The sequence below is a fragment of the Netta rufina genome (assembly GCF_964035555.1).
Source record: "Netta rufina genome assembly, chromosome: 1".
In the NCBI taxonomy this organism is placed as follows: Eukaryota; Metazoa; Chordata; class Aves; order Anseriformes; family Anatidae; genus Netta; species Netta rufina.
The window spans coordinates 96050064-96072173 of record NC_140123.1 but is presented as its reverse complement, the minus strand read 5'-3'; the positions used below and the strand labels follow the sequence as shown (position 1 = coordinate 96072173).

The 22110-nt window shown below is 46.5% G+C and overlaps 1 protein-coding gene across 4 annotated transcripts in view; it reads right to left on the bottom strand.

Moving 5' to 3' along the window:
* Positions 1-13565: 13565 nt before the first annotated feature.
* Positions 13566-22110, bottom strand: part of RUNX1 (RUNX family transcription factor 1) — a 158099-nt gene continuing 149554 nt past the window's right edge. For all 4 annotated transcript variants that reach the window (XM_084306456.1, XM_084306455.1, XM_084306458.1 and 1 more), the window contains 2 exons: positions 21642-21803; positions 13566-18742 (listed from right to left, as the gene is read on the bottom strand). In XM_084306456.1, the coding sequence (XP_084162582.1) occupies positions 18249-18742; positions 21642-21803 (656 nt within the window). In that variant the 3' untranslated portion in view covers positions 13566-18248. The remainder of the gene's footprint in view (positions 18743-21641; positions 21804-22110) is intronic.

Below are 22110 nucleotides of genomic sequence, written 5' to 3'. Positions count from 1 at the left end.
GACCGAGCGTGGTCACTGCTAGCAGTGCTGATCTCCTGGCTTCGCATCGTCAAGGTGCAGAAAGGAATTGGGAGCACTCCTTGGGAAGCCCAGATCTCAAACAGGCCGGTGACGCCAGCTGCCAGCACAGCAAACAGCGAGGAGCTGGATAAATAGCAAAGCCTCCAAACTCGGTCATGGCCTCCTGGGGACTGAATCGAAACGTGAGGTGGGGGTGAAAAGGGCCCAGATGAAATCTGTCAGAAGCAGGGCTAAATCACCCGACTGTGGCAGCCAGCGGTGGGGCGGGAGCGGTGTGCCACTGGTTCAAGAGCTTGCCCCAGCTTGCAGGGAGGGATCGCCAAGAGCTTTCCTCCTCTGTGTCAGAGGCACCTGAAGCCAGAGAAAAGGCTACAGGGGGCATTCTCAGTAGCAGAGTGGTGTCTGAACTTAAAAGCACACCCTGGGCTGTACTTCCCCAGCATGCAGGCAGTGCAACATGGGGAAGAGCCCCAGAACTACACCGGGGAGAGAGAAGCAGCTTGGAGTGAGCACGGACGTTTGACTGGGCAAAAGTCTGCCTTTTGTTCCAGGCACGGGGCTGCACTGCAAGGAATGCATGTACCTAACTCCCTATGTCCACTTACTGGGTTCCCCCGCTGTCTAATGGGGCTTCTCCACTTCACAAACAGTAGCTTTTCCCTCTCAGGCAGGGGAGCATCTGAGGCACAGGGGAAGAAATGGGGAGTCCAGGTGAGGTTCCCCAAACAAGAAGAAAGGGCTGAGAGCAGTGCTTGGAACAGAGCACAGCTCTCTTCTTTGACACCATCACCCCAAAACCGTGTTGTAATACACAGCTGGGGAGAGGGCTGGTCTTCTTGCTGAAGGTAAGACCGCTAAGCCACCCTGGGGGATGCCCGTGACCCAGTTCTCTTTGAGGAGGGACACCCCGTAGCTTAATTCTGAAGAATTCACCCTGCCTAAATCTCCTCACTCAGAATTCGTTCAAGGCTGAGTCTAAACAAACAGCATCACATCTGGCTCCATCTTCCTCCGAATGGTTTCAGTGGCTCTTTTGTCAGCCTTTCATCTGCCACTTGTGACTCCCTCAGGTGAGCCAACGTTTCAGCGTGATCCTGCCTCCTGTTTTTTGGCAGTCTCCTGAAACAAAAGCTAGGGCGAATGGTCAGATCTGAGTACGGACAGGTTTTGGCTGTGCTTTTGGCTAAGGAAACCACAAGAAAGAGACTAGTGAATTGTTTTGACAGGACACCACACGGCCTGGATGTAACTGAAGCTGCTGTTTGAGGCCTTGGGCAGGGAGAGGAAGGATAAAATTCATTTACTTGTATAACCTTTCTGCCAGGGCTTGACAGGCAGCAAGGGCTGAGTTCAGATCCCAGGGGTCACTTCTAAACTCAGATGCCCATCCAGAAGCTTGGAAAAATGAAAACTCAACTTTCTGGTGCTCAGCGAGCTAATTCTCTTTATTTGCAAACATGAGTCAGTTGACTTCATAAATAATGCTTTATTAATGAGAGAAAAGAGAGGTATATAAACAGCGTAAGAGACAGTATTTAGCTCCTGGTATGGTAGTATTACTATTTCACATTTATCCTTTTTTTTTGGTGAAGCTGGTCAGCTCAGCTCTCAAAGGCTCTCAGATGCTGAGGCTCTGTTGCTTCCCACCCCCCTGCAGTAATATCCCAATGTCTGTAAAAACGTGCTCAGCAGCAAAGTCTGATCCAGGCTGTGGGCTCCATTCCCTCTGGTCAGTACTCACTTTGCAAGCTGGTGTTGCTTACAGTGTCTGTTTTTCCAGCTCTTGGGGCTGGACTGCATGCAACACCTTGGGTTACCCCTGTCCATGTGCATTCAGGAAACCCTTCACCCCATTCCTGTCTCTCACTTCGGAGAAGGCTCCTAAACGGATTCTGCCCTGCATTAACCTGTAAAGAAAACTTTAAATCAAAGCCTTTTTCACTTGCCTCTCTGCCCTTTTGGTTTTGGTTTGCTGTTTCATTTTTTTGAGGCTACAACTTTTGCATTCCAGTTCTGGAAGCTATTGCCCTGGTGTGGGTGACCAACGCACCCCAGGGACGCTGAAGTGTAGCTGCTTGGCTCTGACTTCTATCCCTGGTTACGATTACAAACATTCCTCCACTTAATTAGGCTCCTCTTTTTACCAGAAATGCCTCCCAAACATAATAAAATAACAGATGCAAAACAAACATGTCTCAGGCCTGCCCATCGGCTCGTTTCATTTATCTCCCCTCGTCTCTACCAGAAGTCAGTGGAGGACTCCTCAGTTGTGTTTTTTTTTTTTTAATTTCCTTGAGCTAGTGAGACAATTGCTCTCTCCTTCAGGCCCTCTGTTAAAGCAAAGTTGACGTTTGTCAAATGGCAAAAAAAGTCTCCTGACAACACATTTACAAACAGGGCTGCACAGCCAGGGGCCCTTTCTGGTGCTGTACAGGTGGCTCAGGTCAGCAGCATTTCCGTGTAGAAACCTCAGCACTTTTGCAACCTCCCGACGAAGGAGCTGCCCAGGCCTGCATCCAGTATGGCTCTGGCCACTGGCAAGATTTGCTCCTAGTTATTATGCAGCTGTCTGAATTTACAGCATTTAAAATTACAGTTTTTGCCTATTTAACGCCCAGGAGAGCAATGAAGATAAATGCATGAATAATTCTGAGATACCTAGTTAACTATATATTGGGGTACATCTAAACGAGAGAGGGATGAAATATCAGTATGCAGGAGGTGATTTTTTTTTTTCCTACCAGAAAAAAATGTCTTCTCTCCTGTGAAAACATGTAGCCTTGAGAAAATACACTCATTTAATATTTTACTGCACAACTTCTTTTGCAAGGCGTAGGTCAAGCCAAAGAATATACACCTGCTTTCACGCACAGACAATAGTCTTACAAGTTAAACATGACAATGAAACACAGCATCCAAAGAAGACTACTAAAAGAAATGCAACCTGCCTTACAGTATTGGCTGGTAGGGTGTCAGCATGTTGTTTTGGAGGATTTGATCTGTACCAGCGCTTCAGACAAGGGGCATCAGGGGTTCAGCAAGAGCCCTTACTTTAAAATTTCTTCTGCAGACACCCTGCCAAGTCACCCAGAAAGGGAAGTAGAAAGTTCTGCCTTTCCTTAGCCCAATGCTTATCAGAAACAACACTGATAGTTACCTCTGGGCATACGCTTTCAAACAGCAAAGGCAAGGCTCTTGGGAAATTGGGTGGGAAGATCTCATTGTGCCTGTTTTACTTAGGTTCCTCTGAATACTAGAGGCTACTCTCATGTGTCTTTCAACTGCTCCACATAAATATTAGCACTAAATTCAGGATACTTGAATATTATGTTTCCCATTCCAACCAGCCAAAACCATGTTGCATGAAGACCACAACTTCCTTTCATTACCATGTTATGACTGCTAATGTGTACCTCTATATACTTTTCTAGGATTTCATAAATCTTACTTTAAATTGCATATTAACTCTTGCAAAAGGGGATGTTTGATGACTCTGGAGACAAGCAAACCTGGCCAAAAGCAGTAGAAGCTTCCTTGGTTTGGTACTGTTACTCTGCCTCATAAAGCATTTAGCCACCACGTCTGGTAAGCCCTCAACCTCTCTGCAGACCTCTCAGCAGAGCCCATGAGTGCTAATTGTGGTGTATTTTCAGCTAAAAAACACATGCCAGGAAAGATAGCTGGACTTTTACTCAAATGTCTGTTATTGATGTAAGGTGTCATTTGCTGGACTTTTTAATGTTAGCTGTGACTTTTGTTATTCAGGGTATCTACCAGGGAACAGGATGGGCCAGCTGATCCCTAAATAATGGAGAGCTGGGAGGAAAGGGTGACCCCAGTGCAGGCAGTGCCCTCACTCACGGATGCCATCCTGCAGGGTCTGAAGGCAGTGAGCAGAGACAGAGCTGCTAAAAGGACCCATTGACAGCCCCAGCCAGGTGAGGGGGTGAGCCAGGGCCAGCAGCACATGAGATGAGTACAGCTGCAGCTCAGCTGGGGCAGGACTGGGCACCTGGTAGCACCCTCAGGGCCAGACAGTACACGGCCAGCCAAGCATGCAGAAGATAAAATATCAGAAAGTCAGAGAAACACTGCTGAACAATGCCATTTGTTGTCTGGTACCTTCCTGCCATCTTTGGATCAGGCTGGATTCTGCTGAAGAAGCCATAAATCTGGAGGATAGCTCATCAGATGTGACTGGAAGCATGCCGTCACGGGGCTCAAGCTGTCTCACAGATCATGCATGACAAAGCATTTGGCACTCCAAATGTTTGGATGCGAAAGAGCGAGAGGCTAGCAATGAGCACTAATACTCTGCATGTTGTTGGAGGGCTAGGAATCAGCTTGCCTCTGGAGTAGAAGGCTTCCTATCAGCCAGCCAGGGCGCCTGATGCGTTGCTGAGATTACAGCCATAATACAACACTGCAGACAACCCAGCCTATTAGCTTTGAACCTCATATTACAGTCAACTTTCAACATTTTCCAAGCTTCCAGATCTCTGATGTGGCAATGGGAAGTTCTTCTGAGCTATTCCCCATCTGGATGCAGTTATGGCTCCTGACAGTTTTGATCATGACTTCTTGAAATTTATTCCCCATAAGCTTTTATGGATCTGTCTGCTGATAGTCATCCCAGTTGTCTGATCGGTACACTTGCAGATAGCCCATCTGTCTGGAAGGGTCAGGATTTCTCTCCAAACGGGCCATAATTACAAGGCCCAAGCCCAGGGGCACAGTAATGTTCACCTTTCTTCCAGGCTTGTATTCAGCTAGTTAGAAAAGCCTCTTACAGGAAAGCAAAGTTAAGAAAAGGATTTTTATTTTCTTCAGATTTAGAGACCTGCAATTGTCAGGAGCTCTGAAAAAATCCATCCCATCTCAGCTATACCTGAGCCTTCTTGGCCTCCCATCCCCTGCTACCCCCCTGCCATGCAGGGTTTCGGGTGCCCTTCCCTGGCGCTGTACTGCTCGAGTCCCCCACGCGGTGGCAGAGTGGGCGACGGACTTTTTCCCTGACGAAGAAGCGAGGAACAGGATCAGCGACTGAAACTTGTAAAAGAAACGCCAGATGGACGTATTCCACCCGTTTCCACAGGAGATGTACAGCTACATACACCCTTGGCATGGCTCTGAAAATCTCATCCAGCAGCAATGAACACAGTAGGCGAAAATGTCTTGCAGACAAGGTCAATGGCTTTATAAAATTTCCCTTCTGTCAGAAGGGAAAGCACGTTGCCATACAGCTTCCACTAACATATATCTATCCCTCCTGGTCGTGCCTGGTTGCAGCCCCCTTGAGCTGAAGGGCTACGGGTTAGTGAGACCCAGTGAAAGGTCGAAGCCTTTCTTGCTCTTGCCTAGTTTCCCCAAGCCTGACACCTAGTTACTACTTCATAAAATGACCTTTCCAGTTTAAATCCTGCAAGCCAGCACCATGTGAACCACGAAACTATCCGCTAAGCTCACAGACACCGAACACATTTTGCAGACACCCCCCTCTCCCCTTATTGATTTAACAGCGAATCAAACAGCTTGCGGATTCCCAGCAAATAGCAGGATGCTGCTGGGGGTGGGCTCTGCTTTCAGGTGCTGCTGGGTTTAATGCCAGACAACTATTCCTATTTGTTTAATGCCAGTTTCTCGCTGCTCTGTGGGTCTGCAGCGCTGCAGGTCCCCACGGAGGGTGATAACCCTTGGAAAGGGCAGCCTAAGGATAAAATGTAAAAAACGACGTCCAGCCTAGCTGATCACGTCCTGGCAATGAAGTGATGTGGAGGTAAGCGGCTACTGGGGGCACGTCTTACTTATGTGTATGTGTTTCTTTGACACCCAGGCAGGCCAGACGAGGCTCAGTTTGTTTCCTAACACAGCTCATCACTGGGAACCCAAAATGTCTCTGTAAAGGGCAGTATCTCTGAGGTATCTTATGGCTCCAAAGCAGATCGGCATGCACTCAGGCACCCCGGTATCCTCATTTAACCCTCCCCTTCGGCACTCCCCCTGTCCTGCCGGTCAGGAAGGCACCGGGGGGACCCTCTCCCCGCTCCCTGTGCCACCCTCCCCGCCCTGTCCCCTCAGCCCCCCGCCCGACATGGCGGCTCCCTCAGGGCCGGCGCGGGCTCGGGGGGCAGCGGGCGCCCCATGGCGGCTTCGGGGGCCCCCTGGCGGCCTCTGTGCTCCTTGTGCCGAGATGGCCGGGGCCAGGGGTGGCCCCCCGGGGACCGCCAGGGTGGCGAGGGGCTCCTTGCTGCGATCCCCGCGGGGCAGGGACCCCCTCAGGGCTATGGGGAAGCAGCTCCCGAGGGGGGCAGCCACGCCACGCAGGGTGCCAGGTTGGCCCGGTGGTGTAAGAAGGAGACGGAGAGCCAAAGGGCTGCTTGGCATGGGATGAGCGACCCCTTTGGGTTCAAAAGCAAAGGGAAAAAGAAGCGGCTTTGCCACTCGTGGTGGATGGAGATTGTGTTCTGCTGGCCACACTGCGATAAATACACTTCTGTACGAAACCCAGGGCAGCACAAGCCCTGTGCGACCTGCTGCTTTCAAAGAAGCTTCCCTTCCCCTCCCGACCCCAAAAGGCAGGCAGCATTGCTTCATATTTGTAAGGTGTATAAGTACCCATGACCTTCAGGTCAGTACCTCTGACCTGAATGCTCCTAGCACAGGCCATCGGTGCAGTCTGTGTTTAACATTTCATCGAGAGGCCACACGGGTGTGGTAACGGCCCAGATTTTTATGTTCCCAGGGCCCACGTCCATGACACAGCCTCCGCCTCCTTCCCCCGTTAAGTCCCTCTACTCACAAACAGGGAAAAATGATTCCCTCTTCCATGCACCCCGGCTCAGCCATTCTCCAGGAAGACCTGAGTCAGATGTTTGGTACCTAAACCAAATACCTGAGGAAGGTGGGGAAGAAGGAGACAATTGCTGGAGGGAGACACACAGTTACTAAACCAGCCTAATGTAAACAAGATCTAAAGCAAGAGTTCAAAGTTATTAAAACTAGGGGAAAATGCCAAAGAAGGAAATTCTTCTCTGTTCAGTCACCCAGCTCCAGAGCCAATGAAACCTGCTCTACCATCCCTGAAAGATGATTTATGAGCATGTTTTTAATCTGCAGACAACAATAACAACAAGGCTTCTCTCCACGGACCTTTTCATCAATGGAGCTCAAAGTGCTTCTCCAAGAAGGTCGGTGTCACCACCCATTTGCAGATGAGGAAAATGAGGCACAGGGAAGAAGGGAATTTGCTACAGCCACTGGCAAGTGAAAAAGCAAAGCACAGATCCTCGCTCAAGTACATTCACTGCTAAGTGATGTAATTTGGCAAACATAAGTCTAAATTTTGAAGCAGCACCTGTGACAGGACACATCTTACTGTCTCAGCGGGGGCTGACCTCCTAATCCCACTCTCAGGTGTCTGTATAGCACATAGACTTGTCTGAAAGAGAGACACACCTGATGACACCACACAGAGGTGGACACGATCTGGATGTGATGGAAGAGCACAGTTGAGCTGGACAAACACAGTTCCATGGGACAGGAAAGGGGGAAAAGTACAGGAATAGCTGCATTTAATATAGCAGCCTAACAACTGGCAGGGAGATAAGCAACTTGTGGGAGCTGTGTTACTTTCTAATGATGGGTTATTACCAGCAGCTGAGAGCTCTAGATCATAAAGCTCCAGTGTGTGAGCTGTGGTACAAACAAGAAAGGAGACACTTGAGGAATTTAACTCTGAGAGGTGCTGAGCAATCACTGTAAGAAAACGAGGTTATTCTCCTTGCAGCATCCATCTCCATTGGCATCACAGAGAAGAACCTGTTTCCTAGGGTGGTTTAGCTCTAACATATAGTGATTTGTTTGTTTTACTGGGATAAAAAACAAAACTTCAGAACTTTCCCTTTTTTTTTACTGTTTACAGCTTCCTGCTTTGGAAGGAGAAACCACACGTCAGGGACTGTTCTTGTGCCTCTTTAATAGACAATGAAAAAAATAATTTTCTATAGCAGATTTTTTTTTTTCCTACATCCTCCTTTTCTATCCTGGTTGCAAAATACAGGTGGGAAGAATACCAGACAGGAAACACAATTTTTGCTTATTTTAAGATTTGGAATAAATTTGACCTCCCACTTGCCCTTCTTCCCCCCCACAAGACAGACCAAACACAACTCACTCTCCCCTCATGCATAGCTGTGTTCCTGAAACCACCAGGCTTCCTGTGGGAGGCAAACCTCAATACACCTGCAGACATCACAAACAGGGCACAAAAATATCCCTCACAGAAGTGACTCTCTTCCACCCACTCCTGTCTCAGTACGCTGTTGTATCAAAAGCCTTGAAGAGCAGCAAAATTCACCACCCCCAAGGAGGGGACCTCAACAATGACTGACACCTTTGTCTTAATGCAGCCACACTGGCTGAATGCAAACCTGGAAACTTCTTGACTGTGTCACATAACTGCACATGTGCTATGGCAAGGCCTGGATGAACGATGCATCTTTAAGACTTTAAAATCTAGTAAACAGGCACTGAGGAGTCATAGAGTAGTCATCTCATGTGAGACAGGCAGCAGTGGAGACATCGCAACAAAGATTACCCCAAAGACCATTGCTTGAGGCATATATGGAAAACAAACATGCCTTGTAAATTGGCTACATACCTGTAGTTTTATCTTTCAAATCGTGCTTCGTGATTTTCATAATTTTTCTTCCTTTTTGTTCCCTCCCCATTTTCTGACCTCTCTGGTTCCCAGCTACGGACTGACTTAGCCTTATTTGAGGAAGCAGTGCGAGCAAACACAAATGAGAAGAAGCCACCTCTTTAAGGGTGAGGAAGAACACGGGCAGGTGTATGTTCTGGAGACTGCAGCTGAAGCCAAATGTTGCCTATAGTGAGTTCAGCTGTAGGCCAGTCACTGAAACAGGATGGTCTGCCAGCCTTTAAAGTCTCCTGTGTTCTGTTTATTGGTAAAATGCACCCCTGCTTTGCAGGATTCACTCCTCATTTATTAACTTCACCCTCGAGAGGACTAACAGAAGCGTGACCCCAAAAGTTTGATGTGTTAGAAAGAAATAATGTGCATGTAAGACTTCAGAAAGCAGAAAATGTCAAGCTCACTACAGGACAATGAGAAGGGACACAAATATTTTCCAGTAGGTGAGATGTTTAAAAACCCAAGCATGTTAGGAAGTCTACAGGTCATTACGAAACAGTCCTTCTGACTTCAAAGAGACCCCATTTGCAAAGGGAGAACTACAAGGTGAAACACCTTCCTCTTTAACACCTTTGGACTCAGGTCTGCAAGGTCATCCAGGTGACAGGCACAGTCCCAGCAGCAGTGAACAACAGCCAAAACGCCTGCGTAGGATGAGCTTGCTTTTGGCCACTCATACCTGGAGCCGAATGGCAATATTTCTGATAAACTGCTGCAACTTGCTGACTCACCCCGACCGTATCACCAGCAGCGCTGCCTGCTTCCCACAGAGCAAGGAGCCCAGGAGGCCCAGGATTCCCAGCTAAGCTGGCAGGCTCCAGCCTTTGGCAACCAGGAACATTTTGGTTTCAGCATTTTCAAAAGGATGCAACTGAATGTCATTTCAGGACCACACGGACAGATTTTTGCTGTGTGCAGAAATTTTGGGAAGTGTGGCTTCCTGTTCCAAAACAGAACTCCTCCTCCCATCCAGCCCCCAAACCACGGTGCCCATGGGATGGCCGTGCTGGCATTTGGCTGGCTGTGCTCACACATCCCACCAGTGTGGACTGACATCACTGAGGTTCTGCAGGAGGCTGGAGAGATACCAGAGATGCATGTGTGAGAGGAGGGAGCAGGAGGGAAAAAGAAAGGGGGAATGACAGTGGCTTAATAATAATGCCTTTATCCCCCCCCCCCCCCTGCAAATTTAGCTACCGTTTTACATGGATAAAGTGAAGCGGGAAAGATTCTCCGTGTAAAATGATCCATATCACCTTGATTCAGATCAACTCTTTATCATAAAGTTTTAGGAGAAGAGTGAAGCTTGCTACAGGGTCTGTACACAGGGATTTTACTACGCCAGTGGAAATTATCTGAGTTTCAGCCGATTTTGAAGGACTTCCATGTCTGTGTGGATGCAAGGCACATCTGATGCAATAACACAGTGCTGTTGAACCACTGGGATCCTTCAAAGAAGGCTGAATAAAAAGGCTGGGCAGCTGTTGGTGTTAGGAGACACTGAAATACCAGGGCTGTGCTCTGTGGCGTGGGTTTCACCTTGTACCTGCGGTGTCCCTGCAGATAGGGGCCGGAGCTGTTTTAAACTGGGAGGTCTTGACCCCGAGGGGGTCTGGTTTGAGAAAAGAGGGGCGGTGGGACTATGCAGCCAGCGGGCATAAAGCTGGGGGCCACACGAAGCACACCCAGCCCTCAGAGAGCTCCTTAGGGACTGAAGTGGGGGTTGCCCCGAGTGCAGCTCGCAGGACGCAGCAAGTGCAGCAGCAGAGGTAGCAGCGAGGCTGCCCTCTGAGCTTCCACGGAGAAGCTGCGTGTGTTCCTGCATTTGGGGCATTTGAAAGTAAAACAGCCAGAGGCACTTCTTACATGCTACAGGAAGCAATTCGGCATCAGCGGGGAGCAGGGCTCTATCGTCTGACCGCGTTCCTAGCCTTGGGAACCAGCGTTTTACAAAGCCTACAAATCAGCCCTGACCCCCTCCCTGCTCTGAAAGCAGGCTATGTTTTAAATCTGTGTATTAGATTTTCTTTCTAAATTGTTTTATCCTCCTCTCGCAAACCCAAACAATTCCCAGACAGTGACTCGTGCTGACTAATCCAGTCTGGGAGACTTCTAGGTGTCCCTGTAACTTAAAACCAGAAAACAAGCTTCCTAATTCAGTAGCTAGACATTCCACTGAAGACCTGCAGGTTCCGAGCTTTTATTTTCCTTCTCCTCGGGGTTAAACACGCTTTTATCTAGGCTGTGCCTCCCTCCCCCAGCAGGCGAGAGCTGTGATGAGCTGCAGTTCAGACATTCCTTCCCCGAGATGCTGCACACCTCGGTAGGACTTCTGCTCCACAGGGCATCCCGGAGGCAAAGCTACTGTCAGCAGAGCCAAACAGTGATAAAGGTGCTGTCTTGCAGGGAGAGGGGGGCGCCTAAAGTAACACTTGAGACATGCTCCCGAAGCGTCTGACAGACCTGTAAAAAGCCCAGTGTTGTAAAAAGATACGGGGCCACGGCTAAATTATATTTTTGGCCCTTTCACAGCGCTGGACTGAGTCATGCTTTAGTCATGTCTGGAAACCACAGTGTCATCGCAAGGTCTTCCAGTACCGTAGCAGTGGCAGTGGTGATAGGCTCGTAAGCCCTGGATGCTGTGAACAAGGCCTGTCTGGGAGCAGCTAACGAGGAGTTCACTGTCAGGTCTGTGACCACACACGTCGCACCGAGCCCCGGCGTTTCTGTGCCTGCTCCGAAAAAGGGCTGTGACTCCTGGGCACAGCGCACTGCGCCACTAATCCCTGCCTGTTGTCTTGTGTGACAAGCCACTGAAAAGAGGGGAAAAAAAAAAAAAAAGCCACGTAAGCCAAAGGTAACACACCTGTGTTGTCTTTCCAGGACAGCTGTGTTGAGACGTACAGGCTGATAGCATTTAATAAGCTGCTTCAGCTCTGGAGCCCAGCTCCACAGGGAGGGATGTTTCCTTATTGCACAAGTCAAACAAAGCAGTGTGGGAGAGCACCCGTGACAATGGCCTCTATAATTGAAGGCCACCAGAAGCTGTCAGTCAGGGTGTAAGGTGTAACAACACATCAACAGCCTTGTGGCTTCACCCTCGCCAGCCCCTCCTCTCACAAACAGCAGCCTCCAGCCTTTGTCTTCCTCACCTTTCCGCCCTTCCCTCTTCCTCCCCTCCAGCAGCCAGAGGTGGGGCTGAGCCGGCCTCTCCCAGCTGCCAGAAGAAGACATGGCCCAGCCTCCTGGCCTCCAGGATGCCCAAAGGGCAGCTCCCTGGAGGGCAGAAGGGTGAATCTTTCTGCTGAGTTGCCCAGGGTGGTGATGTGGTGGTGGTGGTTGTTGTTTTGCCCTCACTATTTGTAACTTCTCTTCCTGTTGTGTTCCAGAAAGGAACAAAATTAGAACGCGCCCTGCTTGCGCATCCACCTCTACAGTGCTTTTGGGTTTCAGAGGGCAAGGAGAAGAATCTTTGTGGCAGACCCTTGCAAAAAATGTAAGTGCAATGCTGTTGGGATAACGTGGGATTGTGCCAGAAATAAAATGTCATGTGGTCACACCGAGCAGTAACCCTGTCAGAGGTATGCGTGAGCCCAACCTGAATAGGTTAGGAAGAGGTTAGAAAGTTAAGTACCTGGAATTCAGGAGCTGTTCTCTCTTAGTCTCTTGATCCTAATTTTAAAAAGATAATATGAGTTATCATTTGAGAGATGGAATGCTACCTGACGAGTTGTCAGAAAAATTATAGCTGCAGTAGTTTGCTTTGTAGCTTGTTTTTCACTGAGAGCAGTAGATGAAAGTTAATCCTTGTATGTGTACATTATTGTATAGCAGGATACTGCTGAAAGCTTCTTTATATAATGCAGTATATTCTGTCAGGCTAATATTAGAAGATTTTATATATATATCTGTATGTACATATACAGAGGCTTTCAGATTGAGCTTTCAATATTGACTCTGGTTTTTTTTTCTTCTCATTTTGAAAGCTCGATTCCCCCATATTAATGTTTCACTACATACTAATGTAACACTACTGTTCCATTATTTATTTCAAGACAAAACAAACAAACACCAGCGTATCTTATAAGCAGCATAAGTAGCGTGACCTCAAACTAAGTCTTTTGGTGCTCCTCAAGTAAGGTTCAACTCATCAATATCAAGAAGGATCCAACCCAAGAAGCAAAAGATTAAGGGAGAAGAGTAAAAGCTATAGAAAATCTTAGATTATTCAAATTTGATCAAGATAATTCAATTATCAGACTTCTGTACATGCAAAGTCTTATTTCAGTCCTGTTTTGATGATCCTATTGGATAGCAGGCCAGGCCACCCCACCGCAGAAAAAAATGTCATTTAACGTTAAAAACGTAATGTTAAAAAAGAAATAAATTAATTGGAAAAAAAATATATGGAAATGTGTTTTTGATGTTGTGAATGCTACACTGTCAATGTCCTTTTTCTGATGGCTGCTCTCTCTCTGACAGTTTTCTCCCTGATGAAAGAACGCAGCAAGCCAATGTGCATACTTGTCAAACATTTTATTTGTCATTCACACTAATTATGATATTGAATTTACAGAGGAAACTGTGGTACAAAGAAAGAAAGAAAGTCTTCATTAGAACTAACGCAGCAGTCCAGCTGCTCTGCGTGCTAGTTGTAATGAGTTTTCCCGTGGCGCTGGACACAGCCATCCCTTATGTACAGCAAGAGTCTACTCTGACGTGGTATCTAGAGACTTCCTGTAGTGGGGGAAAAGTCTTCTCTATTCTCTTTTCCTATCTGGTTCCAAAAAAACAGCAGCCTCCCTCCCGCCCCCCCAAAGAAAAATCCCCTGCAATCAAAAACAGAAAAGCAAACTTCCAGGACCTGGTAGTTTCCCCTTCTGGAAATGTTCAGCATGAAAGTGTCAAGGGAAAATGTGACTGTTCCAGTATGCTGCGGCATCTGGTTTGTAAACAGATCCAGTAAATGCTGAACGGATGCACTTTGTTGCCATTCTGATAGGAGTGCATCTCCCACTGTGTCCTCCCCTCAGACTTGCCATACTGCCACCTCAGACTGAAAGTTTAGTTTTTGTTTGAAAGAAAGGTGTAATTGTCATACCCAGAATACCACAAATAACCCACAGATTTTTGCACATTCGTTTCTCCCCTACCACAAAAAAGTGAAGAGTGTTGAATAGAGACCATGCTATAACTGTTTACAAAAGTGAATAAAATGTAGTTAATCTTGAAGCCTAAAAATAACTAATTTGGAAAGAAATAAGTCTCACTACAGTATTTAAGCAAACAAAGGTAAGTTCATTAAAAACACAGAAAAATGAAAAAAAAAAAAAAACAACGCGGAGTAATTACAAGCACTAAATATTTTGCTATGAAGCTTTAGAAATCTATTTACATACATAAATACAAGTAACTCTGTTGATGCAACCCTCTTAGGACAAGGAGAAAAATGCCAAGTGATCAGTACTGACCAAGCGAGGTTAACAAAAATAAAATACGAGAATGTTGTGATGCAGGAAAACAAGAAAGTGTTTTGCTCAGATTGAAAACGATCCACTCATCCTGAATCTTCAAATACCCAAATGGAAAAGGTCATCCAGAAAGCAGTAATGAATGTTTCAAGAGTGCAGGCAACTCGGAACACTCTGACAAAGACTCAAAGACTGTGGGCCATTTGGAGGAAACTGTTTTTCTCCTTTCCAGAAGCTCATTTGGCGTAACTCTACAAACGAAACCCTTAGCAGCGGCGATGCTCCTTGCGGCTGCCTCCCCTTTGCACTAAAGCTCCTTGACATTGCTCTGGAAGCGTATCGGGAACTCTGGAAGTGAGCAGAAAGGCTGTTTGCCAGCCAAGTAAGGGGCACAATTGAGAGCTGGGCCCTGTATTGACCTTGAAGTTGTTTGATAAGGCTGCCTCTGGACAACGGGCTGTGTCTCGTGAGAGGAGCACGCGAGCTGCCAGTAGCTGCGTGTCGGCCGGGGAAGGAGCCTAAGGCACTCTGCTGACTGTGACTTGCAAAGGGAAGCACAGCAGTGCTTTTTGGATTCCACTCAGCAACCGGGATGATAAAACTATATAAATATATATATATTATATATATAAAAATATATACTCATACATTATAATTTGGAGACGTGAATGGCAGAAGTGTTTCACCTGACTGTCTTCTTTCTGCCTGCTAAGTGCTGTTAAGGTATGAGAGGAATGACACAAGAGAATTTTTATAGCCTCAGAGATCTTTGCTGTCCTCAGTGGGACAGGGGATGGCTAGAAAAATAGAGATTTGAGTAAACTGTGGTGTCTCATAAGCACTTGTGTGAACACACTGTAGCCCACGGTGATTAAACAGGCTAATTAAAAGGGATAATAAACTTAGGTTTTCCTCTGTAAAGAGGGCACTGCTTTGTTTCGTGTTTGACATGCACAGAGAGGTTAGACTCGGGAGTTTAGCTGCTGGCAATTATCACAAGTGAGGGCTGGGAAATCCCAGGTTTTGGTTACATTTCAGCAAAGACACAGGGTAAGTGTTGTGGCCAACTCTGCACTTTCTCATACTGTTCACACCAGGGAGTGTAAAATTAAAGTTTGGCTTCGAGGCAAGCATGAAGACAGCAGATGCATAGCCACCTGAAACATTATGTATTAGACCTGATCTCCAGGCTGAGAGATGCCACATCCTTCTGGATCCCTGATGCTTTGGTTTCAGAAGTGGGCAGCACAACACTAGGGGCTAAAATGGGCAAAGGGCTTTAGCAGAGAGCAGTCGTGGCTGTGGTGAGAGACCAGCCTGGGAGCGCACTGACCACAGCAACCTCACTCCTGCCTCCAGGCTGAAGACACCTGGCCACCCGCAGCTGTGCCCTGCGAGCCGAGGCATCCAGCTCCCCTGTGGCTCCTCGCCCTCACTTTTGGGTTCCCACTCACAGCACTACACACTTGGGTGCTCTGGTCATGAGGCCGATGTGAAAGCTGTGGTCAGCGATGGTTTTAATTGCACAGCGACAGAGAACGTGTAAGATGGATTCTGCAACAGAGCTACTGTTTAGTGACGAAGGACTTTTTTTTAGGCTACTGAAGAGGTGAGGTTCTAACTATGTAAAATGTCACAACAGGTAGGGTCTCTCTATTTCCATATTCAGCAAGGTCTCCATACTGCCAAAATGCATTTTTAACTGTTCTGATATCGTTTTTTTTGGATGTTGTCTGCCTTTTTTGTTCAGAGCAAACTCTAGAAAATGATAAATAATATTATGCAAAATTAAAAGCACAGGGCCATGTATGTATTTTAACAGAACCATTTTGAACTTTTGCTGAGATCTCTTGAAACACTCCCTATTTTCTGCACAAAAATGACCTTATTGACAATGTAAATTCTTCAATTTGTAACTGTTCAGTACCAAAGTGCTACTGCATCTGTCTTAAACAAAGAAGCAAAATCATATATAAAAAAAAAGAAAACTTGAAAAACAAATGGTTTTAAATAAGTCCAGCTGTTTTGCTGCCTGCAGCCAAGGATCTTTTTAATTTGAATCCTTTTAATTTTTTTTTTTTTTAAACATCAAACACTGATCTGAAGTCCTGCTTTCAAATACTCTCTGAGTTGACCTGCAATTGTTTCACTCGTTTAAGAGGTACATTAAATAATAATCAGATCATTTGGAACGCACACGTGTCAACATCAGCAGTTTGCAATTAATGAGTAGTACAACAACTGCATTCAGACCAAACCCTCAAATAAAATAGTGCCATAAACTTTACAGTGACATCTGATATGTTTGTGCTGTAACGATGGGCAACGATGACGACTCTGTATTAACATGCTGTTAGAATAAGGCTTGCAGATTTGCTACAGGACAGACTAGTTTGTGCACCAGTTTTAAATCTCCTTCCTCTTCCCCCAGAATTTGGTGGTGGAAGAACCGTTAAGGCCCCTTCTTTGCTGGCCTGCTTTCCAGATGAGCCTGACAACCCTGTTCAGCCCGAGCTATTCTGCGATGTACAGCTTGATCTATTTTCCAGTAGGCTGGAACACGGCTCTTGTACTGCACAGAAATCTTGGCTCCACTGATCTGGGAGCAAGCCTCATGTTGATTCTAGCAGAGCCAGGACTTCACCCTTGCCATGCTAACTGTGTGTTGCCTTTTGAATTGAAAGACTACGTATGAGGATGTATTTAATTAGGGAATATAGAGTCTGCCTTATGATATATGGACCTCCTGACTGCTGATCCTGAACATCACCACTGGTGATGAAGGAAAAATGAGGAAGGGGTGGGGAGAGATGACTCCACTGGGTGGGGAGGCACAGTGCCTTCTCGGGGCTTCTGGTGCATCAGTCATTTCAGTGAGAACAGGGCATCTACACATCTCTGAGGCTCAGAGCCCAGCTAGCTGAGTAAAATGAAAGGGAGAATTGTAAACAATATTTTGAGATAATTAGGAGGTCACTTTACCCATCGTTATTCCAGCCTTTTTCAATGTGATAAATTTGACTTTGGCTGCTACCAAAAAAGGCAATTGCTGATTTTTTTTTTTTTATATAGGCATATTTAAATAATAATAGTATCAACAAATAAGAAAAGTCTAAATATCAAGCATAAATATCAATGAACTCATCAAATAGTACAGTAGTTGAAAATGACCCAAGGCTGTAGCCGTCGTATTAAAAAAAAAAAAAGTCCAAGAGAAAAAAGTTAAATTAACTTATTGAAAAAGGGCTGATTCTTTCAGTTGACAAAGCAAGAAAGAAGCAAGCATGATTAAAACAACAAAAAAAAGTAAAATCTTTTTTTTTGCAATTTATAAGGTGCCAAGAGAAATAAAACAAACTAGATGCAAAGCAGGATGAGTTGCATCCAAAAAAAAATAAAACAAAACCAACAAAAGAACCCAAAACAAAACAAAAAAATAGCAATAAAAAAATTCCATATTCTTTGGAATATACAACATGGTTAAAAAAAAAAAAAAAAAGAAAGGATGAAGTCCAACATATAAAACCTCTCATTCACAGCATTGCTAAAACAGAAGCGTTCACAGTTTCCCTCTGGGAATCTTCCTATACTTCCTTATAGTTAATATGTCCGTAAGATGCAGTAAACTCACTAAGATTCTTTTAGGTCTTAAGTCTTAAAAATAGAAGTGAACTGAAACTCTTTAGGGCTGTGGAGACCTTCAAGCCCGGGCACGTTTGGAAGCCACAGGCCTGGAAACAAACTGGGTATCTTCCTACCCACCCTCACTACCTACAGGCCACCAACCTGCACGTCCTCCTTTCCAGAAGCTCAGCCCCCCGAGAGGGTACCTTGTTGGCGTGCCGCTGCTTCGCCAGCCCCACAGCTGGCTGGCCAACGCACACCACCACTCCTGGGAGCGCTGACTTCTGGAGAGTTTGCTTCTGGAAGTGATGTATGAACATGGCAGGGCCCACAAGCAAGACAGGTGTTTATGGGATACCTACAGGCATCGGTAAATCGAAAGCACGTCAGTCCTGGCCCCGTGACTACAGAAAATGCATTCAGTACGGTCGCCACACCGCTTCCTCTAGCCTTGCCGTGGTGCCCATGTTAGTCGGGGAGTTGCTGTGGCTCCCTTCTGCCTCAACCACATCGCTTTGGTTGGGAAGGTTGGGGTTGAGGAGTGTCGATCCCGTGGAAGCATTGGTGCAAGGAGGGTGGATGCGCGGGGGGGACCGGTCTCCCCCCGAGATCATGGAGAACTGATAGGACCCGGCCGAGGTTCCGTAGTAGAGGTGGTACGAGGGCGAGCTGGTCTGGAACGGGCTGCCTTGGGCCTGAGAGGAGCCGGGGTACGGAGGCGGGAGATAGGTGTGGTATCTCGTGGCCGTGGACATGGCAGACATACCGATCCCTATCCCCGAACTGACGGGCGTCGGCGTGTAGGTGAACGCTCCCGGGTAGTGCATCCGAGGGTCGGAAATGGAAGGGAGCGCGGAGAAGGAGCGGTCGATCCCCACCCTGGGGTCACTGAATGCCGTCAGGTCGGAAGCACCTGGAGCGCAGGGAAGGAAGGCAGAGAGCTGTTAAGCTGGCGGAGCAGAGGTTCACCTTTTCAAGGCAACAATCAACATCCGAACCCTGTTCTACAGCTAGCCAAAGCGGTGCTGCTGGGGAGAGAACAGAGCTGTCCCTCACCTCATCTCTGACACAGTCACTGTAGTGCTTGCAGGTCTGGATGTTTTGGATTAATTTCAGTAAAGCAGCAATTAAAGAGGAGTGCCAAGCTCTCACCTCGTTTCGTATGTGTATGTGCTTGCTCCTAAAGACCTTACAGCACATACAATTGTTTACACTTCCAGTGTCCTCATCCTCAGCGGCTGGGTGTGGGATGGGGATGCAGATCTCAGCCTTGCTCAGAATCACATGAGTCACCAGGGACACTGATGGGACCTAAATACAAATTGTCCGGCTTCTACATAGTTTCTCCTTGCTCCCTGTTTTATTTGCTGACTCAAACGGGAAGCTCCCTGGAGCACACATTGTCCTTCGGGTACACGAACATACACAGGCAAGGTCTACACACACAGGCTTAGCCCAGCTGTTAGCACTTAGGAGCACAGCTCCACATTGACTCTCGACACTACCAAAGTCAAGAAAAATCAGGTTCATTTAAGGTCTTTGAATCTGGGTCTTCATATGACGTCTACACAGTTGTTACTAACTTCTGAAAATCTTGGCTGTAATGAGGATATAAAAAAGCAATGCCTTTTTAAAGCAGAATTATATCTTTGGGAGTTGGACTTTTTTTTTTTTTTCCCCTTTCATTTGTACTAGAAACCTTTCTCATCCTGCTAAGTGGAGGTTTTATAGGTTGGTCAAATTGTGCTCCGCTTTGTCTGACATCAGTGAAAGGATGCCCAGTCCCACCATCTCCTTTCCTGGTGTGCAAGGATTAAACAAGAAGAGCAGGTAACAGCCTCTTTAGAAAGGATCTTCATCATGACTCAGATTAATGGAAGGTGTCAGTCCCTAGAGTTGGCAGCAGTGCGTGATTAAAATAACAACAATAATTAAGAAAAAAAATCTTTCCAGAAGACAACTTCTCCTGTCAGACAAGGCGTGGAGTCGGCAGGAGCCATGCGCTGAAGGAAATACTCATGAGAAGAAGCAGAGAGAAAACAAAGCTCTTGGCTCTGACTAGTTCTAAAGCTAGAGCAGACACACTCCAGCGCCAAGCTCTGAAAGCTCGTCAGCCGCGCAGCCAACACGCTGATGAATTTCTACAAATTTCTTAGAAAAGCTTTGACGCATGCTGGATGCTTCCTTTTTGGGTTTGCCTTCTGTATTTATTTTTTTTTTCTGGAAGATCAGTGGGACCCCTGAAGACACTTCCTTCCCCCAGACCCAAGCACATTTAGATTTAACACAGCAAGATATGCTATGGTGTGGAATGGCAGGAGGTTAAGGATAGCTAAGGCTGAAGGTGACATCTGACAACTTGCCAGACTTTAAATGGTGCTTCCACACCTCATTCCTGAGAAAGAAATCAAACTTCTTGAAACTGCCTAGACACATCGCTTGTCAGATGAGGGTTTCTTCTGCCCAGGTTGGCAAACAGCAGAATAACAAAACTTAATGTCAAGGTGTTTCAAGTATGTCCCATAGCCTTCTTTTTCCTTTTGAGGCACCATATCTTTAGATGGTAGGACCTAAAATCCCTCAGGCTTGCTGTCTGTTTTGACCATGAGTAATTTAAATAGGCAGCACGTGTGTGTGACAGTACTGGGGTTGGGGAGAAAGTATTGAAATATATTACTGGAAGTACTGAATGACATTTAATGTACAGGTAATATTTCAGAAGCATTATAAAAAAACCAGGTTTTGTAGAGATGAGCCTCCATGTAGAGAAAGAGCTGGGGGAAAATTAAAAAGAAGTCTTTTCATGAAAAAAAAAATAAAAATAAAAAAAAATAAGTACTTCAATGAAAAATGTGGATATTTATGGACTTGTTTTTTTTTTTTAACAAGATTTTTTTTTTTTTTTTTTTTTTTTTCCCCCCAAGAAAGGGTTCCTGCTTTTTTTGGGTAGCTCTGTGATGTAATTAGCACCCAGCACTAACAAATAGTTTACTTTTGCTGGGCATCATCCCTTTGACTCTTCTAAAGCAGGTTCTGTAATGACAACAACAGGACAGGCTGGAGCACATTTAAGTGATTCCCTCTGATCTTAGAAGAAGCCCTGATTATTCAAATGAGAGCAATATGTGCGGCCAAATAAGATATTTTTGAAAAAGCCATGTGCAAATTTGGATGATATGGCTCTCATTCATTTAAGGAAAATTCCTGTTATTGAACACACACATATTGGTTCAATATGTGGGGTTAGAGTCAGCATATGGTCAGCTGAGTATGCTGCAAGCCACGGGGGTAGCTTTCACTTCCACGCTGTATTTTTATGTTGGCTTGTAAAGCTCGGCAGTACAATTTGAGAAAGATGTAACAAGACAGTACAGCGCAACACTTAAGATGTCAAAAAATACTATCCTGCACGCAGCGTGTCCACCCATAATCTGCTGTGCTCTGGTCTGAATTTAGAGTGAGGGGAGGAAACAGGACTGGAGTATCTGTGGCATTCATTTCTTGGCAGATACGACAGCTCCCCGGCTATCTAAATGATTTTAATAGTTCCAGACATCTTCAAAGTGCTACTTTCTCCTGTTCTTTTCTCTTTCAGCAACGATATGCTGGGCCCCAAACCATGCTCCCTCGCTCTTTGCACAAATCCTAGCAAACCATTTGGGAAGGCTCGCTACAGAGGGCCCAGCACAAGCTTCACTGGCACTGGGGAGAAGCTGTGGCAGCAGACGAGGACGCGGTACCCGTTTTGCTTGGGCATCAGCCAGGGTCTTCAGCAGGACCTGGTCTGGGGGCACTGACTTTCGAGCGCTTACCGGAGAGGCGGCTGGAAAGCTCTGCGGTGAGGGACGTCATGCCGCTGGCCCTGCCGGGTGATATCGGCGTGGCGGGGTGCACCGAGGGGGTGGCGATGGAGCCCAGGTACTGGTAGGACTGGTCGTAGGACCACGGCGGAGACGGCTGCACTTGCCTCGTGTCTGCAATGAGAAAGAGACCTATCGGCTGTTTGGAATGGTAACGCTTCGCAGTCCAGTATGCGAAACCAACGGCGTGGTGGACGTGGAAACTTAAATACCAATGTAATTACATTTCAGTGCCATAATCCCCCTACAGATGAAGTGCTTTCTAAAACACTATTTCTGCATTTGGGAGTTTTGAGTGGTTGTTTTTTTTTTTTTTTTTCTTGTGAAGCTTTTTGCCTTTTCCCATTGTCGGTAGGCAGTGAAAACCCGTCAGGGAAAGCTGAGATTAAGCTTTCCAAGGTGAAAGACTACTCATTTCTGG